Source organism: Vidua macroura, chromosome 11, assembly GCF_024509145.1.
Source record: "Vidua macroura isolate BioBank_ID:100142 chromosome 11, ASM2450914v1, whole genome shotgun sequence".
NCBI lineage: Eukaryota > Metazoa > Chordata > Aves > Passeriformes > Viduidae > Vidua > Vidua macroura.
The window spans coordinates 16,206,895-16,230,702 of NC_071581.1; the positions used below are offsets into that span (position 1 = coordinate 16,206,895).

General features: G+C 51.0%; 2 protein-coding genes across 2 annotated transcripts; one reads left to right on the forward strand and one right to left on the reverse strand.

Moving 5' to 3' along the window:
- Positions 1-1,516: 1,516 nt before the first annotated feature.
- On the reverse strand, positions 1,517-13,277 carry LOC128813040 (hydrocephalus-inducing protein homolog). The gene is made up of 6 exons (XM_053987783.1): positions 12,956-13,277; positions 4,987-5,109; positions 4,616-4,733; positions 4,348-4,482; positions 3,970-4,146; positions 1,517-1,543 (listed from the first exon to the last, which is right to left on the reverse strand). The coding sequence occupies exons 3-6, from the start codon at positions 4,679-4,681 to the stop codon at positions 1,517-1,519; spliced, it is 405 nt and encodes a 134-aa protein (XP_053843758.1). The 5' UTR covers positions 4,682-4,733; positions 4,987-5,109; positions 12,956-13,277.
- A 912-nt stretch (positions 13,278-14,189) lies between these two features.
- On the forward strand, positions 14,190-21,970 carry LOC128812689 (mucin-5AC-like). Its single transcript, XM_053987231.1, has 3 exons — positions 14,190-14,885; positions 17,479-17,599; positions 18,223-21,970. Exons 1-3 carry the CDS (start codon positions 14,816-14,818, stop codon positions 19,319-19,321), a joined length of 1,290 nt encoding a protein of 429 aa, XP_053843206.1. The 5' UTR covers positions 14,190-14,815; the 3' UTR covers positions 19,322-21,970.
- The last annotated feature ends 1,838 nt before the right edge of the window (positions 21,971-23,808 follow it).

Sequence of the window (23,808 nt, forward strand, 5' to 3'; positions counted from 1 at the left end):
CACACGATTCTTTCCTCTAACTCCCCCAATCCTTCAGAAATGTGTTCGTCGGAATCTTCCCAAATATGCCCATACCAGTTCCCGGGATCCACATCTGCTATCACCATCCAGAAGTGGATAATCCTATTGTCTGGGGTTTTGTTGTTGTTGTTTTGGGTTTTTTGGGGGATTTTTGTTGTTGTTTTTTGTTGGTTTGTTGTTGTTCTGTTGTTGTTCTTTTGACAGTTTTATTTCAATCCTTTGTTCCAATAAACATTTGATCTCCTTCCCGGTTAGCTCTTTTAAGACGTCTGTCTCTAGCTGTTTCTCTACTTCCAGTCTTCTGGAATAACCACAACGTGCCTGTGCTGTACCAGGCACGCTCCCAAGGTGGCACACACGCTCTTTACCACGTCCTCTCCTGCCGCGGCGGCACCGCTGTGTCTCTACCACCTCCTCCAGGTCCAACCCCTCCTTCTCCACCCATTCCATCCCTAAAGGAGAAGGGGCACAGCGCTGACTCCCCAGAAACCTCTCTATTGACATCCTGCTGACTATGCCAAGTAAAATGTTGTGTAATCTTATAAAAACAAGGCAAGTAATATATTCAAGTGAAATTTATTTACAAAACAGCTGGCAAAAGAGCTTTTCTTTGCTCAGTGTGGCTCTTGCTGGCAGAGGGCCAGTCCTGTTAGCAGCAGAGCTGTGCTCACATCAGGCTGTGCTGGGGTTGCCTGATGAGTCCTCGGGAGGACACACTGCACCCCAGGGTTGGAGGCTCGAGCTTTTGGGCACAAGGAAGTTAGGAGGTGATGTGTTCTGACGTTTTCTTCTAGATGAGAACCTGTCTTCTCAGCCTGTCTGTCCCCTGAGCCATCCCCATCAAACCTTCTTTGATGCATTTTCTCCCTCTTCTCCCGTGCCCCGCAGGGTTCCCTTGCACCTGGCAAGGAGCAAGTGCTGAAAGGCTTGTGCCACCCTCCCCCTGGGTCACTTGAGCTCCTTGCATGCCCCAGCAGCTTCCTGGTGCCTCTGACTGCAGATCCAACTCAGATCCAGTCATGTCTGGAGGTAAAATCCTGAAGTAGCTCCATAGGTGCTTTGTTGTTTTGTCCCTGTGAGTTCTGCAGTGCCAAAGACTGCAAACCTGTGAGTTTCTAGGTAAACCTGCTTATATTATAGCTCTTTAGACCTGCTTATATTTTATACTGCATTGACAATATTTAGACACTGTATTAGCAGTAAGTTTAGTCATAATGATCCACATAATCAGTGTCATGCAGCTCACACCTGACCAAGAGTCTTCTCTCTATGAGTCTGCCACAATCCCCAGTGTTATCTGGGCCAAAGTACCACCAAGGTAACGTGTTTGCTATCAGACGGTCATCCATGATCATCATAAGGATGTCATTGGCTTCATGATAAGGGTTTAGAGTATTAGCCACCCAATTCCAGTGGCAAGGGACATGATGGGACTTCAAGAAGTTGTTAAGGCTGGCTATAAAAGCTCCAGGTGCTTCACAGAGGTGGACAGAATTCAGTTCTCCATCTTGAAGGGCTTCTTCTGGGAGAAGAGAAAAACTGCACAGGATCTCATGAAATTTGCACCATGCCTGGGTACACAGCTCAGCATTCACAGATTTCTTCACATGAGATATTATTTTCCCTGCTTTATTGGTAAATGAGGTGTGCTGATGCCAATCCTCAAGGTTCTTATCACTCAGTTGGTTCTTCACTTCATTCATTGACTCCTTCAGAGTAAGTGAAATTCCACATGATCACATGTAGAAGCATTCACTGGCTTAGCATAAGAAAACTTCTTCTAAAGAGCTTACGAGTTTCAGCCCCAATGCAACCACACAACTACAGAGGGGTGGTAACACCATGTCAGGGCCAGTAATAAATGAACCAGGGGACAGAGGTCCTGTGCACTCTGAGGGGTCACCAACAGCTGGGAGAAACAAAGGAGGTGGCACTGAAGCATTCCAGAAGAAAAGGCACCTGCATGCAAATACTGGCAAGAAACATACACGCAACAAGAGAGACACACGGGGCAGCACAGACAGGGCCAGCAGCTGGAAATATCTCTGGGCTTTTAACTGAAAAGAAGAAAAGTGGGGATTATTCTGGGACATTCTCTTCAGCTACAGTGACTGAAAGCCCAACTTCCTCCCTGGATTATGTTGTGGATTGAGCAAGAGCATTAGACAAGAGCATCTCCTTGGAGCTCAAGCTTTAGGAGCAGATCAGTGGAGGGATGTCTCAGGGAAGACATCTGGGCATCTTCACTGGGACCCTTGTCTTCCCCAGAGGCAGTGTTAGGTCCCTTGAAGGGGAGGGCGTTATGTCCCTTGGCTGGGAGGGAGGGGAGGGGTGGAGATGGCCATTAAAAACCAGCCTGGATGCTGGACATATCCCTCAAAGGTTGTATTCTAAGCCCCAGAGCCAACAAAGGAGTTGAGAAGGGGAGAGAGTCTGGAATGGAGGTGAGCAGGATACCGAGGACTAAGTACTCCTGACATAATTTAGAAACAGAGCTGACAAGTGAGTAAAGCTGGCAATTCTGTGACCAAGACTTTCAAAGTACCATGCACCTACACTTTTGGTAAATTCCACGTGCAAGAAGGCTGCAATCGACTTCAAGTCCCATGGTATCATTATCTTCTACAGCCAAATTTTCTTTTGTCCACTGGTGCCTGAACTGCCATTGTTAAATCCTTAGATTTTAGGAAAATTGATCTCATTAGAAGCTACCTCTCACCCCAAGGAAGACAGAAAAGATATTGATAATCTAATTGCCTCATCAGTCAGTAAAAGCCTAAGAAACACAAATGTAATTTAATCTTAATATATATTACTTTTTAGTGATGGTGTAATATCTGACATCAAACAGCATTAACTATTCCAGTAAATCCAATCTATTAGGTTAAAGCAGCCATTACTCCATCTCTGTGCTGAAAAATCCTGTACAGAATCAGAAGCTAACAAGCTCCATCCTTCCCCCTGTCACTGCACCCAGGCTCTATTTCATCTATTTCAATATTTAATTCCTGAAGTTCAGAAACTCTTTAAATCCCTGTCAAGCAGGATCCAACATGCTCTGTAGCCCTCCATAGAACAGCTTGCAAGAACACTGTAAAAAGATGCCAGAATTTATTGGGTATTTATTTTGGCAGTGACAAAACAAGATCTGGAAATCCCAGAGAAAAACTGTGCAGGGATTTACAAGCTCCTGCCTACATATTTGCACAGTCATATTTGCATGTTTGAACAGCATCCGAGGAGCCTGCTTAAATAGCTTTGGCAGGCTTTGGTGGAAGCTCCTCTCAGACTTTCATGTTTTACAGCAGAAAAGTCAATTTGCCTTTTGACCTCTGTTTTCCCAGGGAAAAAAATCAAAGCCACTGAGCTGCCCCAGGTTAGGCAGCAGGTCTGTGCTTCATTCCTGACCTCAGCTCCTACAGCAAAACCTCCGGGATCACATAACCCTCAACTCACCACCAGCCAACTGAACTGGTTTCCTTTCAGATACTGTGTCAAAAATGCATTACCCTCTCCAGTTCAGCCAGGAGAAACAGTGATTGTCTTCTGAGACTGACAGGAACAGCATAGGCTGTCCACAGCACAGCTCACTTGGGGCATCTCATGAGAGGACCATGGAAAGCCACGTGCCTGTGGCCTCCCAGAGAACAGGTCTCTTTGGCTGACCATGGTAACCATTTCAGAAGGTGCTTGTGCTCAGGAGGGTGCAAGCCAGCTACTGACGTGTTCCAGCACCCTCCAGGAAATCTGGGACAGAGGAAGCTCAAAGGCTGCATCCTGCTTAAAACATGAGAAGCAACAGCAAACCCCACACGTCCTGCCCATTTCCAGCCAGGGCTGCAGGGCAGCAGCTCCGATGCTCTGGATGCTCTGGTTCCTTCTGTTGCTCTTTACCAGCTCTGTTATCACCCAAAGGTGTTTTGCACAACAAAAGCTGAGCTGCCTCACCTCTGGGTGCTCAGCTGGTAACGAGCTGCCCTGGTTTCCAGCCAGCAGAGTCTTCTGGGTGCTGCACTTGACCCGACAGGCTGAGAAGTCCAGCTGGCCAGGGAAGTCCGGGATGACACAAATTGGCACAATGAACTCTTCCTTTTCAGTGGTGCAGAGGAGCTGGTGGAAATAATCCTGCAGGAAAAGAAACTGTCTCAGCACAGGACATTTATCCCCATCTTCAGCATGGGCAAAGAGTATCTCCCAGTTCTAGATTCTGTGCAACTCCACTGAAACCAGCACAGGTCCTCAAAACCCAGGCCAGATGCCCTGAATCCAGCCTTGCAGGTTCACTTTCCACTGAAGACACCAATCTCTCGGGACCTCCAGACTCACCTTGTTCTGCCCAGGGGTGAAGAGGACACGAAAGGTCATAGAGGGGCCCAGTGGCACCTTGCAGCACATGTCATTGGGGCCCACCAGCTGGAAATAAGGTGAGCTCTCCAAGGTGACCTTCACCAGCAGAGAAACCTGTGGGAAAGACATGGAATAATGGTTTTGTCATTTGTGGAAACAGGTGGACATGCCCTGGTGCCACCCTTAACCCCCTTTCTCCACTCTCCTCTTCCAGCACAGCGTTAAACCTCCACATCCCAGCACTTACCTTGTCCCTGTTCCTCAGAGCCAGTGGCACTTCACAGACCTCACCATGGGTGCAGTTGTGAAACATCACCTCTGGTGGGCAAGGCTGAGGTGAGCTGTGGTCCAGGCCAACTGCAGAACTGGAGAGGCAAGAGAGAGCAGGGAAAGGTTCAGGTGCTGGGAGGAAGATTCTGCTCTGATCCCCAGGCAAGTGCAGACTCTGGGTGAGTGCATCTGCCCAGCCCACACTGGGCAAACAGTGGCTCTTCCACCTCTGCCCTGGGCTGATCAAAAGCTGCTGGACCACACTGAGCAAGCCAAGCCAAGCTGCTCTTTTGGCACCCTCCTCAAATATCACATCAAACAGCAAGGAAAAGGGCAGGGAAAGGCTACCTTGTGATGGGATGTCCATACTTGTGTTGAGGCTGGACAATCTGGGGCAGATTCAGCTTCTTAGAGGCTGGCCAGCCTCTGCTTGATGGTGAGAGACATCTTCTGGAAGGCAGAGGGAGTCAGCTGTAAGGTAAAGAAACACCAAGAGCCTCAGAAATGCACTTGTTCATAGAGGCTTTTCTTGTTCACTTGCTACTTATGAATAATTTGTGATCACAGCCACTAGGACAGTTCTGGAAGCCCTGGAAGTTACCTGCTGAAATATTTAACATCAGTAAATTAATGATATAGAGCAGAATGCACATGCTGTAGCCACGTGGCTCTGTCCCATTAGCTTCTCTGTGATTTGATGTGACATGTTTGGGGATTTCTGCTCTTTGGCCATTTGTTTCCTCTTTAGTTTCACTGGATTGAGCTGGTGACCTTTGCAGAGAGTGGGGAGGAGTTTTCAGAACTCCCCTAACTCCATCCTTGCACATCACTCACAACCCACCATGTGGAGATGTCACTGCTGGGTGAGTCCGAGGGAGGCAAGAAAGCAGCGCTGTGCCAAGACTGAAGTGCACAGGAATGGCTCCAAGCTTCAGTGCTCTCTTTTTAATTAGCACTTGTTTCCTCTGTCTGGCCTCACAGAACCCTCCCCAGAAGAACACAGAGATCTCCTTGACAGAGTCCCAGCACCAGAACATCTCCAGTCAAATGAGCTCCAGTCAGCAAAGGGACGTTTGTGGCTGGGGAGGAGGAATTGCCCTGACTCCACTGCTGGGCTGGATCTGTGTTCCACACAGGAGATGAGACAGAACAGCTGGTTTGGAACCTGCTCTAGCTGGGACCAGCTGTGTCTCTCGAAGCTCCAGGCAGAGTTTGAGCTGCCCTCCACATGCCAGGTGCCCAAGGGCAGGTTGGTGAGAGCAGCACAGGTGAGTGTCCAACCTGACAGAAGGAATTACTGCCACACAAAGGGGATGGAAAGCAGCACACACATGGCTTCAGCTGCACATTGGTTTAACTTGGCTCTGGTGGCACAGCCAGGCAAGACACTGCACTGTCCCTGAAACATCACACAGTGTTCCCTGCTGCACCAGGATGGCCCCCACCAACAGGAGCAGGGCACAAAGAGGTGGGGAGGGGGTCTGCAGCTTCAGAGTGCTGCTGGACAACAGCTGGGGCAGGGAGAGGGACACGAGGGGAGGTTCCAGCCTTAACACAGCTCGGGCCCAGTCACAGTGGGTTCTCACAGTTAGAGGTTTCTCTGCCTCTCTGACAAACTTTCGATTGCGATGTTCCACCACTCTGCCCTGGGATCCAGAAGCCATTGTAGAGAATGTCTGGCCTGGATCATTTGTGCCACTGGCCATGTCTTGGCTCACCTGGAAGGAGCAACAATGGAATTCTGAAAATCCAGAATCCCATTCATGCAGACCCAAAGGATACACTGGTGTCTCCAGTCTGTGGCATCCTTCAGAAGTGAAGAACATGAGGCCATCCCACCCTGATTTATCAGCAGACCCTATTTTAGTGGCTGAGTTAAGATTCATAGAAGTAAACCCCCAGAACAAACAGACCCTGAGACAAAACAGCCTTTTCCTGTGAGTGCAGTCCCACAAGCCAAAAGACTTGTGGCACTTATCAACTCCCACCTTTTCCATTACATTTGTAACGCCATTTTCTGAAATTATTAACCAAATCTCTGTTAATTTCCAAACTGTCCTTTATCACGCTTTACAAGTTTTCTTGGTGGGAACAGAAGGAAAGTGAATGTCACACGGCTGCTGGCCTGGATGCGTCAGCCGAGGAAGCAGGACCTGCCGCACGATGGCATTGTCTGCTGCAAGAGAGGCTCTTCCAGCTCGGGAAACTCCGCAGGAGCCTTCCCCGGGGGCAGAGCGTGGTGTGAGCTCCGTGGGGTCCGCGGGACCCTTTCGAGAGCAGAAAAGGACAAAGGACGTGTGTCCCTTCCTCACAGCCTGTCACATTAGGGCTGGGGGGCAGTGCAGGACCTGACCGAGGGCCGGGCATGGGTGGTTTGTTCCTTATCAGCCATCCGGTGAGTGCCCAGGGGAAGCAGCGCATCCTTTGCTGATGGTTTTTCCTCCCGGCGGATGGCGGCCAGCGGTGGCCGGGGGCTCACAGGGCAGCTGCAGCAGTGCCTTGCACCTCTCCCAGGGAGAGCCTTTGCTTCTGTCCCAGCTCGGAGGAGCCCTCAGGAGGTCCTGCTCCTTGCAGTTGGCTTGGTCCCTAAATTCCACCCCGCTGGCCTGGAGTGGGTGAGCCTGCAGTTCTCGGGAGTCATGGGCTGGGGTTGGACAGGGAGGATGCCCGGACGGAGGGAGGACTCTGGGCTTCGGGTCAGTGAGAAGGGACACAGACACGTCTGCTCTTTGTGCAGACAGTTCATTTTGTTTTGGCACACAGTTATGAACAGGACTGCTTTTGCTCATAGCCCTGGTTTGTCATCAGCGCTGTCCTAGGGAGGGAAATTGTTCCCCAATTAACACTTTGAGTCCCAGACATACCTCATCTCTGCTTTCTTCAGTTCTTCCCTGCTGCCTCCTTGGGTTGATATGAAGAATCGTAGCCTGGGGCAGGAATCTCTTTTACCCTTATCCAGAGCACCCTCTTTTGTAACTATCCCCAGCCAACACCAAAATGCTAATGTCTGGCACCTGTCACTCATTTAGGTGACAGTACAGCTGCATTGACCCTAAAAACACACCCACAGTCACGACAGCGGTCAGGAGCCCGAGAATCTCGTGCATCAGGCAGTGAGACAGGCATGACGCTGTCATGGTTCCAGAAAGAAAGCCTGGCTAAGGCAAAAGCATGCTGCCCTGGAAACAGGCTGGCTCTGTTCATCTACATGCACTGCTGAGGGAGCAGCTCCCCAGCGGGGCTACAGCTGAAACCCACAGGAGTGTGGAGCCTCTGGGCAGAGGCAGAGGGGGAGATACACCCCTTCTTACAACGTGTTCTTACAACGTGGGGTGCAGAAAAGCTGGGGTGGGAGGGGGAAGGGGTTCAGTGACTCCCTGGTCTCTCAGCGGAGCCAAGCAAGGCTTGAAAAGGGTTAAGAACCTGGGCAGGGAAAAGCTTGCCTGGGCTTGTTTTTCTGCCCGGCCCTTGTGTCCGTTTATTGTGCTGGGCCATGGAAAGGTTTCCTGGCTGCCGGGAGCCGTGCGGGCTCCGGGGGCTGTCGGCTGCTGCCTGTGTGTAACCCCGGGCACCGGCGCATGCCTGTGGCTGAGAGAGCCGCGGGAACGAGCGGGGTGACAGCTCCAGTCTGGAAGGCTCTGATTTCCCATTCTCTAGGAAACGTGCTGGGATGGAAGGGCTCAGCTCAGCCCGGGGGCTGCCAGCGCCCCAGCACAGTCACATCTGTCAGGTCATAGCACTGCCCGTGGCAGCCCCCCTTGTTTTTGGGGCTGGCCCACAGGTGCCACCAGCCCCCATGGAGACACTGCTGGGGATCAGCCCCATGGCTCCACTGGAGAGAGGTTTGGGGATCTCCCCTTCTCCCACCACCACGGCTTAATGATAACCTCATGTCTAACAGTTCCCACTGCTTTTTTTTTGAATGCTCTCAGACATCTCCTGCCCAGAGGCAGTGGGAAGAGGTGAGCCTTTCTGAGAACAGAGCTGCTTCTGGTAAGCTCCTTTCTCTGAGACTGCCAGCGTGTGCAGACATGCTGGATGGAGAAGTGGGAAGGGGGGATGTGGAGGTGCTGATTGTGCTGCATGCATGCATGCCGTGGCATGGGGCCCAGGGGCTGGCTCTGTGGCAGATGGGGACTCACAGCACCCCAGGCAAAGGGCTGGGGCCAGGACCTGGCTGTTCCTGCCAGGAACACCCTTTCCAGGACATGAGGATGCCTTGCACAGGCACTGGCTGCTCCTACTGACATGGGAGGGAGGAATAGGAGGAGTAAGTGGGGCTGCTGTAAACAGGCACATGCCTCATCCTCTCCCTCAGCCCAGGCAGCAGGCACTAGCCTGGCCTCAGGCTCTGGCAGAGGTGAAATAACAGAGCCATGGAACTTTACTGCTCCCCATCTCCTGTCCAGTCCACAGGGGTTCCAGAAGAATCCTTTTCCAGGAAGCAAAGGAGGGGAGAGCCCCCTTTATCACCCTGGGACAAAGCAGAGCACAGCCACCCCTGTGCCAAGGGAGAGACTGGCAGCATCTCCAACAGCAGCCGTGGTCTCCTGTGGCACGTGGAGATTTCTGTCTTGCCCTCCTGACCACTGTTGCTGCCACTCTCACCTCTCCTCCGTGCAGGGCAGTGGCAAGAGACTGCCCTTCCATGGATCATGGAATCACAGAACAGTTTGGGTTGGAAGGGATCTTTAAATGCCATCTAGTCCAACACTCCCTGCCATGGGCAGGGACACCTTCCACTGTCCCAGGTTGCTCAGAGCCCTATCCAATCTGGCCTTGAACAATTCCAGGGATGCGCCAGCCACAGCTCCTCTGGATAATCTGTGCCAGGGCCTCACCTCCCTCTTCTAGGGAAGAATTTATTCCAGATATCTAATCTAACCCTGCTTTCTGTCAGTTTGAAGCCATCTTGCCTTGTCCTGTCATTCCATGCCCTTGTCCAAAGTCCCTCTCCAACTCTCTTGTAGTCCAGTTAGTACTGGAAAAGCTCTAAAGTCTCCCTGGAACCTTCTCTTCTCCAGGTTGAACAACCCCAGCTCTCTCTGCCTGTCTCCACAGCAGAGGTGCTCCAGCCCTCGGAGCATCTTGGTGGTGTCTGGACATGCTCCAGCAGCTCCACATTCCTCCTGGGGCCCCAGAGCTGGGGGGACAGATCCTCTGTCTCTCCTCCATCGTGCCAGCTTTGTAGAACTGTTCCCTTCAGGGCTGCAGCTACACAGAAGGACTGGGACATCAGGATGTCTCCCCAGCTCTGTAGGGACTTAGGCAGGAGCCAAGGGCTTGATGTGCTGAGGGAAGCCTGCTCTGGTACAGTGCCTTCATGCTCCTTCTCCTTAGCTGAAAAGCTGCCCATGTTTCACCTCTGCCATGCAGACACCTTTCCCAAGAGTTCCCCATCCCCTTTCCTAGGAAAGAGCTTGCTCCCATGGCTGCCTTGCTCTGTGGGAGGCAAGTGACTTCCCTGTTTAGAAAGTGGTGAGCACTGAAGAGCTCCATGTTTGTTTCTTTAAACACAATATTTTCAAACAACTTGAACCTTGTTTGTTGCAGCGGATAGGCAGCCCTTGGCAGCCTCCATGGGACAGGCACAGGATGAGTTTTCCTCAGTCCAGGCTGCTCCAGCTGCCAGGAGAGGCACCAATTCCCACTGCAGGTGTGCACCTTTCCCTGCAATGTCCCACTGGGATCAGCCAACAGCTTGCAGCTCAGGTGTGATGCTGCCAGAGGAAGAGCTGCATTCCACAGCCTGGCTGCCCTGGGATGCTGACTCGTAGCTGTGGAAAATACACTTTGCACTGTGTGCTGGACTTCAAATTGGTTCTCATTTACAGAGAAGGAGGAAGCCATTGTGTTCAGAGAAGTGAAAGCCAGTGTGATGTTCTCTACTACTTTTGAAAACATTTTCTACGTAAAGCAGTTCCCTTAAAATACAAGCCTCAGAGTGGTGAGTACTTCCAAAATTGGAGTTTTCCGTCCCCTGTGGAGACACTGGCTGCAGACAGGTCCAGACATCTGCTTTTCATTTCCTGCTTTATTCTTAAATGTGAGAAAATACAAAATCATGTGGTGCCTTTCTTGATCCCCTGCAATTTAATTCTCTCCCTTATTACAGCAATGGCTCAAGAGCTCTACATGACGTACAGAAGCTTCTCCAAAGTAAGAGGCCATATTTGGCTCTAAAGAACCTTCTCCTGAGTTTGGCAAGGGTGTCCTTGGCCAGGAGAGAGAGGGTTGGTGGGTTGGTTTGTGTCAGAGCAGCGCCTGAGCTGCCAACACCACTGAGGAGAGGTGGGTTAGTGTGAGGATGAGCTGCCACGAGGCAGCTGGGAGCTTTGTCAGGGGAAAGAGAATCCCATCCTATGTCCAGAGCTGGAGTCATGTGTCAGTGTGTCCCCCTTGCAGCACCAACCCTGGCTGGGTTGTCCCAAAAACTAAATGTTCCTGCTGCCTCTTTCCAGCAAGCCTCTGGGATGGAGGACAATACTGTGGGCAGACAAGGATAGAGCCAGTACCTGTTCTCTGATCCACTCTGGCATCTTTCTTTCAGGTCAGATACAGACTCCTAGCTCTCACTTACTTTCCCTTTTAATTCTCAGTCTTGACCTTATTTCAAGGAATACAAATCTACTGTAACGAACAATTATTTCACAAAGAACCAATCAGCGAAGATTTCCAGCACGGAAACTCCCTGAAGGAGACGGGAGGTGTTCTGGGACCATTTCCTGTTTGTTTAGGACACATCCCACATTCTTTTTATACGTTGTTTTGCATATAAAGCTTTGCAGGTTCAAGGTGCTTTTTACCTTCATGAGCAATTCCTCAGGCATTAATCATATATTCCCTCCACCATGAGGACCTTGACCCTGTGCACAGCTTAAGCTGGTTGTGAACAGCCCTGACAAAGTTGTGGTGGGTGGGAAATGCTGGAGCTGCTTTCATGTCTCTCCTGGGTAAGATGGGATCTGGCACTTTGACCTGGGGTATATGTGGTTTGGAGCAATAAACCGAATTCCTGGCTAAGGGTTGCTGCAATCAAAGGTTAGGGGATGACATCATATCAGGCTTCTGAGCGTGCCTAGTGCCTGTCACCAATGTCCCCAGACTTTGTTCTCCTTTCATGTGCATCAAAACTGGTGTTTAGGTAGCAGAACATCTGTCCTGCTACAAAAATGTCTTTAGAGCAGAGCAGGAGCTGGAGGCAGAGATCCCAGACTCCAGCATGGACACTGAACGGTCTGGTGTGACATCCTTTTGTGGGTGCTGAGGGTCACACCTGGGGCAGTGCTGGAAGGCCCAGAGCTTGTAGGATCCCCTGTTGGTGCCCAGTGTCCAGTGTGTGGTCCCTCTGCCCACACTCCATGGCAGGAGCAGAGGTGAATGTTTGTGGATGTTTTTTCCCTAGTCCATGTTTCCAAGCCTTCCTCAGCCATGCTGTAGTTACAGACGGGGGGGAAAGCAACCCTTTTCCTGCTAGCTACTGCTTTTCTTTGGTGCTGTAACACCCTTCGGAGAGCCTTTGGGTGCAAAGGGTTACCTCAAGAAATCTCCCAGGGAGGAATAGGAACAGGCTGGGATAAGCTGGCCCTGGTTCCCAGTTACTCAGTTTTCCTGCTCTTCGTTGCCCTGAAGGCTTGGATGTCCCTGGCTCGCGGGTTGCACACTCCATCACTTGGATGCTGTGATCCTGGGATTGCTCGTGCAGGAGGTCACCTGCCTGCTTGCACTCATCCATATCACAATTTCATCTACAGGTCCAGATCTACACTGAAAACCAGCCTGCTGTTCCTGGAAACTACAGTGAAACTAAATCAAATTGAGAAAACAAGTGCCCAGACAATTCCTACTGTAACAAAAGAAGCTAAAATCTGTTGAAGGTAAGAGAAGTCCTGAGATCCTTCATTGTCATGTGGGAATCCTTAAAATCAGAGGATTTTGGGAAAGCTTCAAAAGGCAGGCTACTTAGCTCTAATCACAGAAGGCAGGCCTCAGAGACAGCAGAACTGTGATTAGAGCTAAGCAGCCTGCCTTTTGCAGCTTTCCCAAAACCCTCTGATTTTAAGGATTCCCACCTGTCAGACTGACATAATACATGTGGTTTACCATGAGTTATACCAGGAATATCTCCTGGAATACACCAATGGTTCTTCAATGCTGCAAGACCTCAAAGAACTGCAGTAAGGGTCTGGTGTGGAGGAGCAGATTGGGATGGGATGGGATGGGATGGGATGGGATGGGATGGGATGGGATGGGAAGTGGGTTGGCAGTGATGGTGCCAGTTTTCTGCCAGCTGCAGCCTGGGTTTGGCTCTACTCACTGGAGCTGCCTGCTCCCATTGGAGGCAGTTGCTGTGCCTCTCTGTCCTGCTTTTGGTGGGAAATACAGGGCTTGATGGTGGCTTAGGCCCTCGCTGCTGCCAGCACTTGATGGCTCGTGGTGTCCCACAAAGCCACGCAGAGGCTGCAGCTGCCCTCCAGACTCCTGCTGCAGAATTTCCCTGTGCAGACGTCACCTCCAAATCCAGCTGAGATCACAGGGAGCAAATGGAGATGTCCAAAAGTGACCTAGAAGAGTCCTCTGCCAGGTAAAACACCTCCAGCCCAACCTGCAGAGGAACAGCAGCTGCGTTATCTGCCAGAGAGCAGTTTGTGCCTTAAAACAACAACGCCTACGGAAAGTCATGCCTTTGACAAACAAAGCACTCCTACTTAGCTGAATGTCAGAGCCCTTCCTCAGTTTTACCTATCTCTGGCAGCAAACCCTTTGCAGAAAAAGCAGAACCTGTCTCTTTAGGGGAGATGTAGGCTGTGCCATCACTTCCCGCAGCCAAGGTGCCCAATGGCTTCAGGCAATGCCATTTCCTGGGACAAAAGTTCCCCGTGGGCCTGTAGAAAACACGATTTGGGGAAGGGCAAGAAAACATCCCAACAAACTCAGCATGTTCTGTTCTTGTGAGATCAAACAGACTATTTCAAGCCTTAATTTTTATTTCATTTCCTTGAAATGGGCTTTTTCTTCTAATACAGTATAAGCAAAAACTGACGTTGCAGGCTGGGATTTTCACCAAAAGCTTTATAGGGAAACCTGGGGGTTTTCTCTTTTGAAAACTAAAATCCCAACTGGAACTGCTGGAATTTCCCACAGCACAGAGATGCCAGATTTCCTCCAGCCCTAAGAAAACTTCAGCAAAAAAGATTTCTGAGGCAGTCACAGACTCAGTCTTGAGCTTATCTTCATCTTTCAGCTGAGGGAGTTGTCAGGGGAAAATTGTTCTGTCTCCTGGGACTGGAGATGAAAGAGAAAGTAAAGGTGCAGGATGTGCCTGCAGTGTTGTTTTGTCCGCTTCTGACCTGCCCGGGGCTGGCACCGGAAAGCCCTGAGACAGCCTGGCTCTTGCAGAGCTGGGCTCTCCTCTCCTGCCCCCAGCATCAGCAAGACCCCGATGTCTGAGCCCCTGTGCTCATGGAAAATCGGGCTGTCCTAGCGAGCACACCCTGCAGACAGCACGGCCAGGGCACAGGAGCTGCCTGCAGAGCCACTGGCTCCCTGCTCATCCCTCTCTTTGGTGATGCTCTTTAGAGGCAGCCTGGCCTGGGATCAGAGTGTAGCTGATGAACTCATAACCCTGATTAGCAAATTAGTCTCTTTTGGCCTGATGACTGCTGTTGTAAGATGGCTGCCAAGAAGGAAAGGAATAACTGCTTAGGCATTTTGGGTAATTAATGAGCTTACTGAGCAGCGGGGAGCTGTAGTTGGAGGTGGGGAGAGCTTTAGAAGCCTAAGGACAGTGATGCCTTGGCAAGAGACACATTGGTGGGAGAGGAGGAGGGAGCAGCTGACCACTGAAAGTCCCTGCCTGGATAATTGGCCAAGTAGTCTGGGCTGCTCTGCGTGTGTTGGGAAAAGCGGTAAGTATATCTGGGGAATTCCAGGAACCACCCCACGCCAAAGCAGTCGTATTCCCACCCCTCTCCTTCTCTTCCCTCCGCCTCCTGTCGTCACCCTGGGCACGTGTGAGGGATCTGAATAACAACGAAAGCTCTGCCTCGGCGCTTCATTATTCTGGAATGAGCGGCAGCATCTGTGTTGCTCCGGAGGATGCAATAAGCAGCCGGGAGTGGGAAATACTGCCGGTAATCCCTCCCTGCCTGCCTTTCCTTCTGCCGACCACGGGAACATGAAGGCTGCCTGTCTCCAGATGCTGCTGCTGCTGCTGTGGGCCCTGTGCCTGGTGACCCTGGCTGGAGGTGAGCCACAGCTCCGCTTGTCCCCAGCCCCCCGGGGAACAGCCAGGTCCGGGAGGGGATGGTGATGGGGCCGGGGAAGGGGGACGGGGGCACTGCACCAGGCTGCAGGGACCTCTGCGGGATGCAGGAGATCTCAGAGCAGGATCGCGCTGGGTTTGGGAAGCGGTGGCGGGGGGGAAGCCAATAAATGGCCGCAATCCTGGCACGGACACCCGAGCAGCCCCGTGATGGCTTCTGTCACGCCTGAGGGCAGATGGGGAGAGTGTCGGAGACACTTCCTGATAGCCTGTATTAGGAAAAAAAAGCATAATGTACTTCTTGTCCCCCTTTTTTCACCTCCCTGGGGACGTGGCAGGAAGACTGCAGCCTGGCCAAGTCTGAGGAGACTACACCCTGTCGTGAAGGTGCCGGTGCTGCCATGCCTGTGAGGCAGGGGCTTTGTCACTGCAGTGTGTGTGCAAGGGGGAGCCGCTCTCCTGGATAAAGATCTGTTCTCTGCATAAAGATCTCTGCGAGCTCCGGGCCGTGCTGGGCTCGCTCTGCCGGGGCTGGGCTGGCTGTCAGGGGCCCGTGGCACAGGTCAGTGGCCGCTGCCCAGGGCAGCTGTGCTTGGGCTGTCACGCAGGCTCTCAGCACCGCAGGCAAGGCTGGACTTTGCCCAGAACCAAGGGATGATCTATTCCCACCATGCAAAGAGCCCCTGAGATCTGTGTCCTGCTGCTGCCAGAACGGAGCAGTGAGGACAGCATGGGCAGGTGGGGATGGAGCTCCTCCCTCCTCACACCTCTGGACAGGTTCTCCAGGGCTGGCCCGAGAAAAGTGGACAGCAGGGACACCAGGCAGCTTACCCTGCCCCGGGAACCCACTGCCTGCTTGGCACTGCCTGACTCTGCTCACCCATGGCCAAGCATCCATTTCCCCCACAATGAGGAAACAGGGCTGCCTCTGCTAAAGGCCTGGTGGAGTTCCCTGGGTCTTTTGAGGAACTGTGCTGAAAAGCAGGTGCCAACGGCTCCTAAGAGCAGGCGGAGAAACTCCCAGATCCCTTTGGCAAAGACTCAGATGCAGCTCAGAGAAGCAGGGTTGTGTGCCCCAGGAGGAGGGCTCCATGCTCCCTGTGGCATCCCTCTGTCCTTGGAAGGTGCTTTCCAAGCTCCTCCACTCTGGGAGAAGCCTACCAGGAGTTCAGCCAAATGGAAACCATTTGCATTGGTGCCAATAATTGCAAAATCAGTTCAGCGTTCTCAAGGGAACTGATTTGCTTCTCCAAGGAACAGGGCCTTTGGGAGCAGTCAGGGACTGCTCCCGACCATGCACGTCCCTGCCTACCCACAGGGAGGGTGTGGCCCCCTTGTCACTGTGCCTGTTTTGTTGAACTGTGCTCTTGGAAGTGGAGGGCACCAGCAGAATATCCTCTGGCTAATGAGAGTCGATTGGCAAGTCAGCTGCCCTGAATTTCCAGCAGGGAATTCTTGACCCTAAAATGCCACAGAATACATTATTGTGTGAAAAAAGAGTTTTGCTTTGACTTGACTTGACCGAGAGTTGGAAATGGGCTTCTGTAGAGGGGCCACAGGAGTGTTTGCTTGGGACTGCTTTGCAACCAGGGTTTTCCCCAGTAAATGATTCAGAGTGCTCTTGCATTGATGCTCATTCTTGTACCTGGTACCTGGATCATTCCTAACTGAATAAAATTCCCCACATTCACTTGGGAATCAGAGGCAACATTTTGTAAGAGACAGCCTGATTGAAACCAGATTCCAATTCCTTTCTTCGCAGAGGCCCCAGATAAATCAGGGCTTGTTTTTGTAAATCTTGTCCCCAGGGATGTCAGGAACAAGTTGTCAGGATGTCTTGTGCAAGTGCGTGTTGTGGGAGGCTGGAGGTAGATGCAGGCATGAATGGTCCCCAGTGGTGTGACTGGCCTTGCCCCTTGAAGGGGTCAAGAGGGGTTTTATTTTTACACTTTGCAAACTGAAAACTGTATTATCTGGTGGAGGTTGAAAAGATGGGTTTGGGAAGCTGGGCTGCTGAGGTTCTTGCTCTGCACCCTTTCTCTGAGCCCTTGTGGTGTTCAGAGACCGCACACCAGTGAGCAGAGAGGCAGGATGCTCACCTGGAGGGGAAGTCCCACAGGAGGAAGAGATAAGACTGATAAGGAGAGAGCAGAGCACCCTGCTAATTGGTGAGGGTTGCAGCAGGTCTTTGGGGGATGAAGAAATGTATTTTCTGGGCATTGTGCTGAGACCAGTCCTCCTGGTAGCCAAAGAGGAAAGGACCTGCAGGTCCAGGGGCTTGCACATCCTACAGGACAAGCTGAAACGCTGTCCTAAAAGCCCACAGTTTTCACTGTGCTTTTTTTCCCCTCCTCAGTTTTCTGGGTATATTATTACATGCGTGGGTGCTATTGTCTTCATCAGGATCTGTCTTCATCTCAGTTCAGCAGGGATTGGAAACTTTTGTGGCAAGCGGATTGGAAACTTTTGTGGCAAGCTTTGGACTCTTCCCTGGAGAAGGGAAAAATGAAACAGTGCTGGTTTTGAGAGGCCCTGATAAAAAGCCAACACTTAATGAGGTGAAATTTTTATTTCAGGGCAACCCAAAGCGCCTGTGAAGTGTTCAAGAGAGTGCAGAAGTTTTACAAGTAAGTTATCAGAGAAGCTGATCAGGAGCTACCGTGAGACCGAACCTGGCTGCAGACGAAATGCCACCATGTAAGTGCTGCCCCACTTCCAAGTGGGATCAGGGTTAAATGGATGGGCAAAGGGACTGAGGGATTTACTTGGCAGGACAGGGCTGAGGAACGACACAGAGAGAGAGCTCACGTGTTCCTCTGAAAGCAGATATTTTGTCTGAAGACAGATCCAGACTTGTGAGCTTGTCTGGAAGTGAGAAAAGCTCCATTTATTTTCTTTGGGATAATTGTTGTTTTGTGCTTATGCTGAAGTTCATGCACCATTGACACCATTTTATTGCAGCCCAGGGGGTGGCTCCAAAGTGAAGCTGCTGGGTTGACCTTGGAAAGTCTCACATCACCCAGTAAATCAGAGGGTTTTGCCTTCCACACATGTGTGTCCCGGGGCAGCTGGTGCTTGTGGAGCTTTCTGTGTCCAAGCAGGACAATGCTTTTGAAAGTGAAAAACTTCTTGGGGAAAAACCCTTCACCTGTGAGTCATGTTCAGCTGCTGCTCATTCAGTCAGATATCAGAGGCTGCCCTTCCTGAAATGAATCATCCACACAATACTTGCTGTTTGCTATCTACACACCTTCCCCATAGGTCTGATCACCTGAACCAGTGTTTTCTTTATTCAGTGAGTGGTCCCTTTTTATTTTCAGATTTATTACTCTGAAGTTCAAGGAGATTTGTGCAAATTCAATGGAAGACTGGGTGAAGAAGATCAAAGAAAAACTGGACAGGAAAAAGGCCACAGTGATGCCACCCCATGATGTCACCTCAGCAGAAGAGCCTGGTAGTGTTGAGAGACATGTTGGTCTTCCAGAACTGGCTCCAGCTCAAGCCACTGCTCCAACTAGTTTCTTCCAAGGGACTGGAACCACAGTTAGGGAGAGAATACGTGCTCCTGCTGCCACAACAGAGGTGTCCAGCAAGCCCCCACTGGGCAGGCAGGACCCCACCCAGCTCCCTGCAGGATCCACCCCCATGGTACAGGAAGAGGCTGCGCACTCTGAGGTCACTCCAGAAGCAAAGGGAGAGTCCTCAAATTCTCCTGCGTCTTCAGCAAGTGTTGCAGCAGGCGTGGGCTCCAGCCAGCCCACCCCAGGCCCCACTGCTCAAGATACAGCTTCTCCTAACTCTAATTCAGACCTGGTGGCTGCTGCTAGAAGATCAAACCAGCCTGTACTTTCTACCAGCGGATCCCTGGACCCTACGAGAGCCAGAGCCAACACACCAGACACTGCTTCCAGCAGTTCTAGATCAGGTCTCCCCTCCATCTGGGACAGTGTGAAGACCACAACAGTCACAGAGACAGCACCACAGACTACTTCAGTTTCTACTCTGAGCTCCACCACTGCCATGGACAAAGCTGCTTCTGTCCATACCAGCAGGGTTGTTGGTCCCTCTGCAGATGTGTTTGGCACTACAACATTTGATCATTCATTGCCTGTAGGGAAGCAGGAGCCTTCAGACACAGGAGTTGTTACTCACCAGGTGTTGTCAGGCCAAGCCAGAGTGCAGATGATCACAGTCAGGCCAAACAATCTGCCTCTGCCCAGCTTCTTGTCAAAATCTCAAATGCACTTTGTCATCCCAGTTTCTGTGGTATGTGGACTGATGGTTGGCAGTGTTGCTCTTGTGTGGGTGTATCTGAAATTTGGAGTCAAACCAGAAGAAACGTCAAGAGAAATGGTGCAGGGGTTGCTCTACCAGCAGGCAGGACATCAAGACAATGTTTATCCAATGGAAGTAATATGAATGCTTCATGGCATGGACATTTCTGGCCTCAACTGTATGTGTGTTGCCCCAGGAAAGCTGTTTGTGCTGAACTGGTGACCAGTAGGAAGCAAGCCTGGGAATAAAAATCACAGAGAAAACTGATTTTTTGGTAGAGCAGAATGCCCAATACTATATCTACTTCATCATTGACCAATCACAGTGTTTTGGAAACAGGGGAGACACTTCTTTTCTCCTGGCACTGTTCTGTACAGAGGCTGTGGCTGTTCTATTCCTGTTGGTGGCTCTTTGCCAGGTGTTGTGATTTTCCTGTTTACCGAGTCTCTGTTGGGAATTTTTCTGGTTCATCATGGCCTAGGCAAGAGGCCGCTCACCCACCCACACTGCTGGACTTGGGCTCAGCCACCTTGAGAACACCAAACCCACACAATTTGCACTTAAACTCTCTGCTGCTTCTTTCTTTGCACTTCAGGTCTCTGCTCTGTCAGACCAAGACTGAAGCTGGTGGCCAGCTGGCTGCTGGCTCTCCTTGGGCTGATGGAATTTACTCTCATCATTTTCTCTTGCTGGAGACACGAGGGATAGCCCAGCTTTTCAGAAATAGTTGACCAACCCTGCATCTGATCAGGGGACTGAAGGTCAGTGCTACAGATCTTCTATTCAGAGAAGCTGGCAATCCACAGTCTATCCTCTGTCTATCTCCTCCTTGCAATCAGGCCCTTTTAGCAGCTATGAGTATTTCTTCTTGCAGATGAATTCTGAGAGCTGGTTCTGGGTAAATCAATGCAATAAATCCCTTCTGCCAGCTGATGCACCTTGTGTCCAGCTGCATCCATCACCAGGACAGCATAATGCTGATGAATCTTCACAAATGGGAGAAATCAAGAAGTCACCCAATAATTTTGCTATTACTGTGTTATCATTGGAACATGCTGATGAATCTTCACAAATGGGAGAAATCAAGAATTCACCCAATAATTTTGCTATTCCTGTATTATCATTGGAACATTTTTGCTGTTCTCTGCAAGCACAAAACCCAGGAAATGTGGAGCTAAAGGCAATCCTGGATGTAGTCATGAAGGAATTACTCTACCACAGCAGACATAACATCCTTTTGATCCCATTTTCTCTCTAGAAATAAGCACATTTGCTGATCCACAAAAAAAAAAAAAGAAGCACAAAATGTTCACAGTCCTATAATTCAGCCACATTTTAGTTTTTCCATTTTGGATAGCACTGATCATCAGGCTATGAAAGCACTGTAACAGAACCAGGCTTTTTTAAACCCCAAATTGATTTTGATTTTTATACATCCTGATATTGCTGTACATAAGTGTTATGTTTTATCTGTGGTCAAGTCTTGAAAGCCCTTATTAGACTTTGTCTCCAGGATGAATTCTGCTGGAGCGTGCAAAGGTCTTCATGATATGATGCTTTGTAAGTAGATACACATCAAGGGTCAGATTCTAACCAACCTCAGTGGATCAGATCCCCAAGTACAAATATGCGTGCAGAAAATAAAAGCAAGATCAGCAAGAAAAAGGCAAGAAAATAATAAGCAAGATCATAAAAAAATGATGGGCCAGCTGTAAAGCAGAGTTCAAGAAATGTGGCCTGTTAGATCTGTCAGATTGCACCTTCAGGACATCCATGCAGCCCTGCAGGGGGAGAGGACAGACTACAACTGTGCTTGCTTTCTGCCATCACACATCCCTTACTTCTGCATTTTGTTGACTCGAGAGATCCCTCTCAGCCTTTGCAAGTACGGGATGCAATCAGATTAACTTCAATGATTAATTTGGACTGAAATCCTTCCTTGTGCAGCAGCTCAGCTGTGGAACTCTGTCTGGGTTTGATTTTCCAAGAAGGGTAAATCTGGCTCTGCCAGTGCCACCTCCCCATGCACCCCACTTGTGCACAGCTGGAACTCGTGAGCTGATGTACTGCGGCATTATTTTTATATGAAACACTAGAAATGTTATTTTTGTAAAAAGGTTTTATAGCTTTTTGAATGTATGTAATGTCCTGACTGAGCTGCTTGGAGTCGAGACCTTTTTGGCAGCACTGGAAAACACTGTGCCTTGTCTATTTTGTTGCTGGTCTTAGATGGCTTGTGCATGTCCAAGGGAGCTGCATCGCTGCCCAGGCCCTTCAGCACACGGAGCGGACACTTGTCTGCCGCAGGTGAAGTGCTTGTCCTGGAGCAGTGCTGGGGAGATGGATGTGCAGCAGCCAGATCACTTGGAGTCCCACCAGTCTTTGGAAGGACCCTGCTTCCAGCTCCAGCACCAGCTCCCACCATCTCCCAGCTGCCGTGATCCCACTGGAACTCATTGGGAGCAGCTGCCTCTCCAGGCTGGCCCTGTCCTTGTGCATTCCCTGCTCCCCTCTCCTGTCCCTTGGCTGTTTGCAGCAGGGTGCTGGCACCCTCACAGGGGACAGGTGAAACCCAGGACAGGGGGACACTGCTGTTCCTCTCTGCAATGGGCAGTCTGGGAGGGAGGATGGAGCCCGTGGGTGTCACCCATTTCTGGGGGTTAAAGCACCACTTGCTGTAGAGCACAGTGACTGTTACAAGCTCCAGGTCATTTGTATATTGCGTGTGTGCATGAGATATGAGCTGTACATTTTTATAGAACTAAAAGTAATAAAGTCCTTATGTTAAAAACTTTCAGCCTCAGGGGATTGAGCCTTGAACTGGGTTGCCAAGCCTGGTCCCTGCAGAGATGAACTCCTATGACTGAGCACTGCGGAAAGCATCCCCAAGAGATGGCAAAGCTGGAACAGCTGGATGTGGCCAAGCTATTGCTCCATCTCCTTTAAGGGTTTTGATCTTGGCAGATGTTTGCAGGAAATTCCTCAGAGGGGTTTGTGTCTTCCATCTTACTAAGGCAATAGAGAAAACTGGACTTTTTCATTGTTTAAGCAAAGCTAAGGTCAAACAGCAGCTCAGCGAGAGCAAAGACTCCAAGTCTGTTCTGTAAGGGGGCAAGAGCTGAGATGGGACCTCTCCCACCCCAGCCAGGGCTTGGGCTGCCCTTGTGTGCTACTCTGGTGCTGGAGAGGTGGGAAGAGCAACCCAATGAAAGAGTCAGTTCTCAGGGGTTTGCCTGGAGTAGGGAGCTGGCAGGAGCAAGAGGGATGAGCGTCTTCCCTACATTTCAGGAGCTCTCATCCCAACATCTCTCAGCCCCGTGCCATTCTAGACAGGTGCAGAAGTCAATGAAAATTTCCTGCAGCTGAGTCACCAGGCCAGAAAGGTCATCTGGGGGATAATGTAACTCTAAGGAAATGAAAGCACTTTTTATTTGGTAAATTTCATTTCTCCTCTCTGTTGTGGAGAGGCAGGCAAGGAAGGAGGGGGCGGTGCAAACCAGCCAGGCCTGACAGGATGAATCATTTCCGATCATTTCCCACCAAGGAACTTTCAGGCAGAGCTGGCACCAGCAGGGCTGTGTGGGGGCTGCTCCTCTGGAGTTTTTGGGTGCCCCTGGGCTGTGGGGGACACACACTCCCTGGCTTTGCTGGTGTTGGTGTCTGGCCGTGCAGGGAAGGACCTTGTGCCAAGGGTGTCCCTCCACACACCTTCCCCTGGAGCTTCATGGGCTGATTCAGGGGTAGAGTTTGGTCCAGAGGATAACAAATGCCACGTCTGTTCTGCTCAGGGGGGCGAGAGTTGCAATCTGCACCTGGTGTGAAAGGTGCATGTCCTGCCTTGATGCTTCCCCACAGCCCACAGGAGATGGGGGATCCATGGTCATGAAGGGCTCTCTCAGCCCTTACTAGCCCACATCTTTCATTTCCAGCTCCACAACATCTCCACCATGTCATTAGCAGCTGCTTTGATTGACCTTGTGAGAAGGAGAAGTCCCTGGGGCTCCTCACAGTCTCACCTTCATCCCTTCATGTCCCCACAGGATCCATCAAATGTCAGGCCTTGAGGGCACTAACTGGCCATAATCATCCTGACCAGCCTCATCCGTGGGTGGACTCACCCCCACAAGACCTCCCAGTCCTGTGCCCAAGCCTCAGGAGCCCCATCTAAGCTCAGGTTTGAGTCTCTGGTCCCTGCTGTGTTGTGAGTGCTGCTCTGATGTCCTGGCCCAGATCCAGTCTCTTGGACAGACCTTGTGTATCTCGTCTCCTGGCTGGCTGGAGCCCTGTCTCTGTCCCCATTTCCTGTCACTGCTGAGAAGATTCCCCCAGCTTTCCCAATGGATTCTGGGTTTGGTCCCTTACCTTGGAGTGCCTGGGGCCACTGCTGGAGGCTCTGACCCCTGTGCTCAGGCCCTGGGGGCTGTCACCTCCCTGCTGAGGACCCAGCCTGTGCTGGGGCCACCCTTGGCTCCTGGCATGTCCCCTCCCACTGCTCCCTGCAGCCTGGACCTGGCAGGGAGACACCTCTGCCATTATCTCCTCCAAGCTCTGACTTCAGGTGGTGTGTGAGGTGAAGAAGAGAAGATGCCACCTCCATCCTCTGTGGTTTGGGCTGTGATTTATGACAGGCC

What these genes read in the sequence shown, in the direction of transcription:
- LOC128813040 (XM_053987783.1), bottom strand. Translation starts at nt 4,681, where the DNA reads ATGTTTCACAACTGCACCCATGGTGAGGTCTGTGAAGTGCCACTGGCT. An exon ending in CTCTGAGGAACAGGGACAAG is followed by an intron (nt 4,483 to 4,615) that starts GTAAGTGCTGGG and finishes TCTTTCCCACAG; the next exon opens with GTTTCTCTGCTGGTGAAGGT. An exon ending in TCACCCCTGGGCAGAACAAG is followed by an intron (nt 4,147 to 4,347) that starts GTGAGTCTGGAG and finishes CTTTTCCTGCAG; the next exon opens with GATTATTTCCACCAGCTCCT.
- LOC128812689 (XM_053987231.1), top strand. Translation starts at nt 14,816, where the DNA reads ATGAAGGCTGCCTGTCTCCAGATGCTGCTGCTGCTGCTGTGGGCCCTG. An exon ending in CCTGGTGACCCTGGCTGGAG is followed by an intron (nt 14,886 to 17,478) that starts GTGAGCCACAGC and finishes TTTTTATTTCAG; the next exon opens with GGCAACCCAAAGCGCCTGTG. An exon ending in TGCAGACGAAATGCCACCAT is followed by an intron (nt 17,600 to 18,222) that starts GTAAGTGCTGCC and finishes TTTTATTTTCAG; the next exon opens with ATTTATTACTCTGAAGTTCA.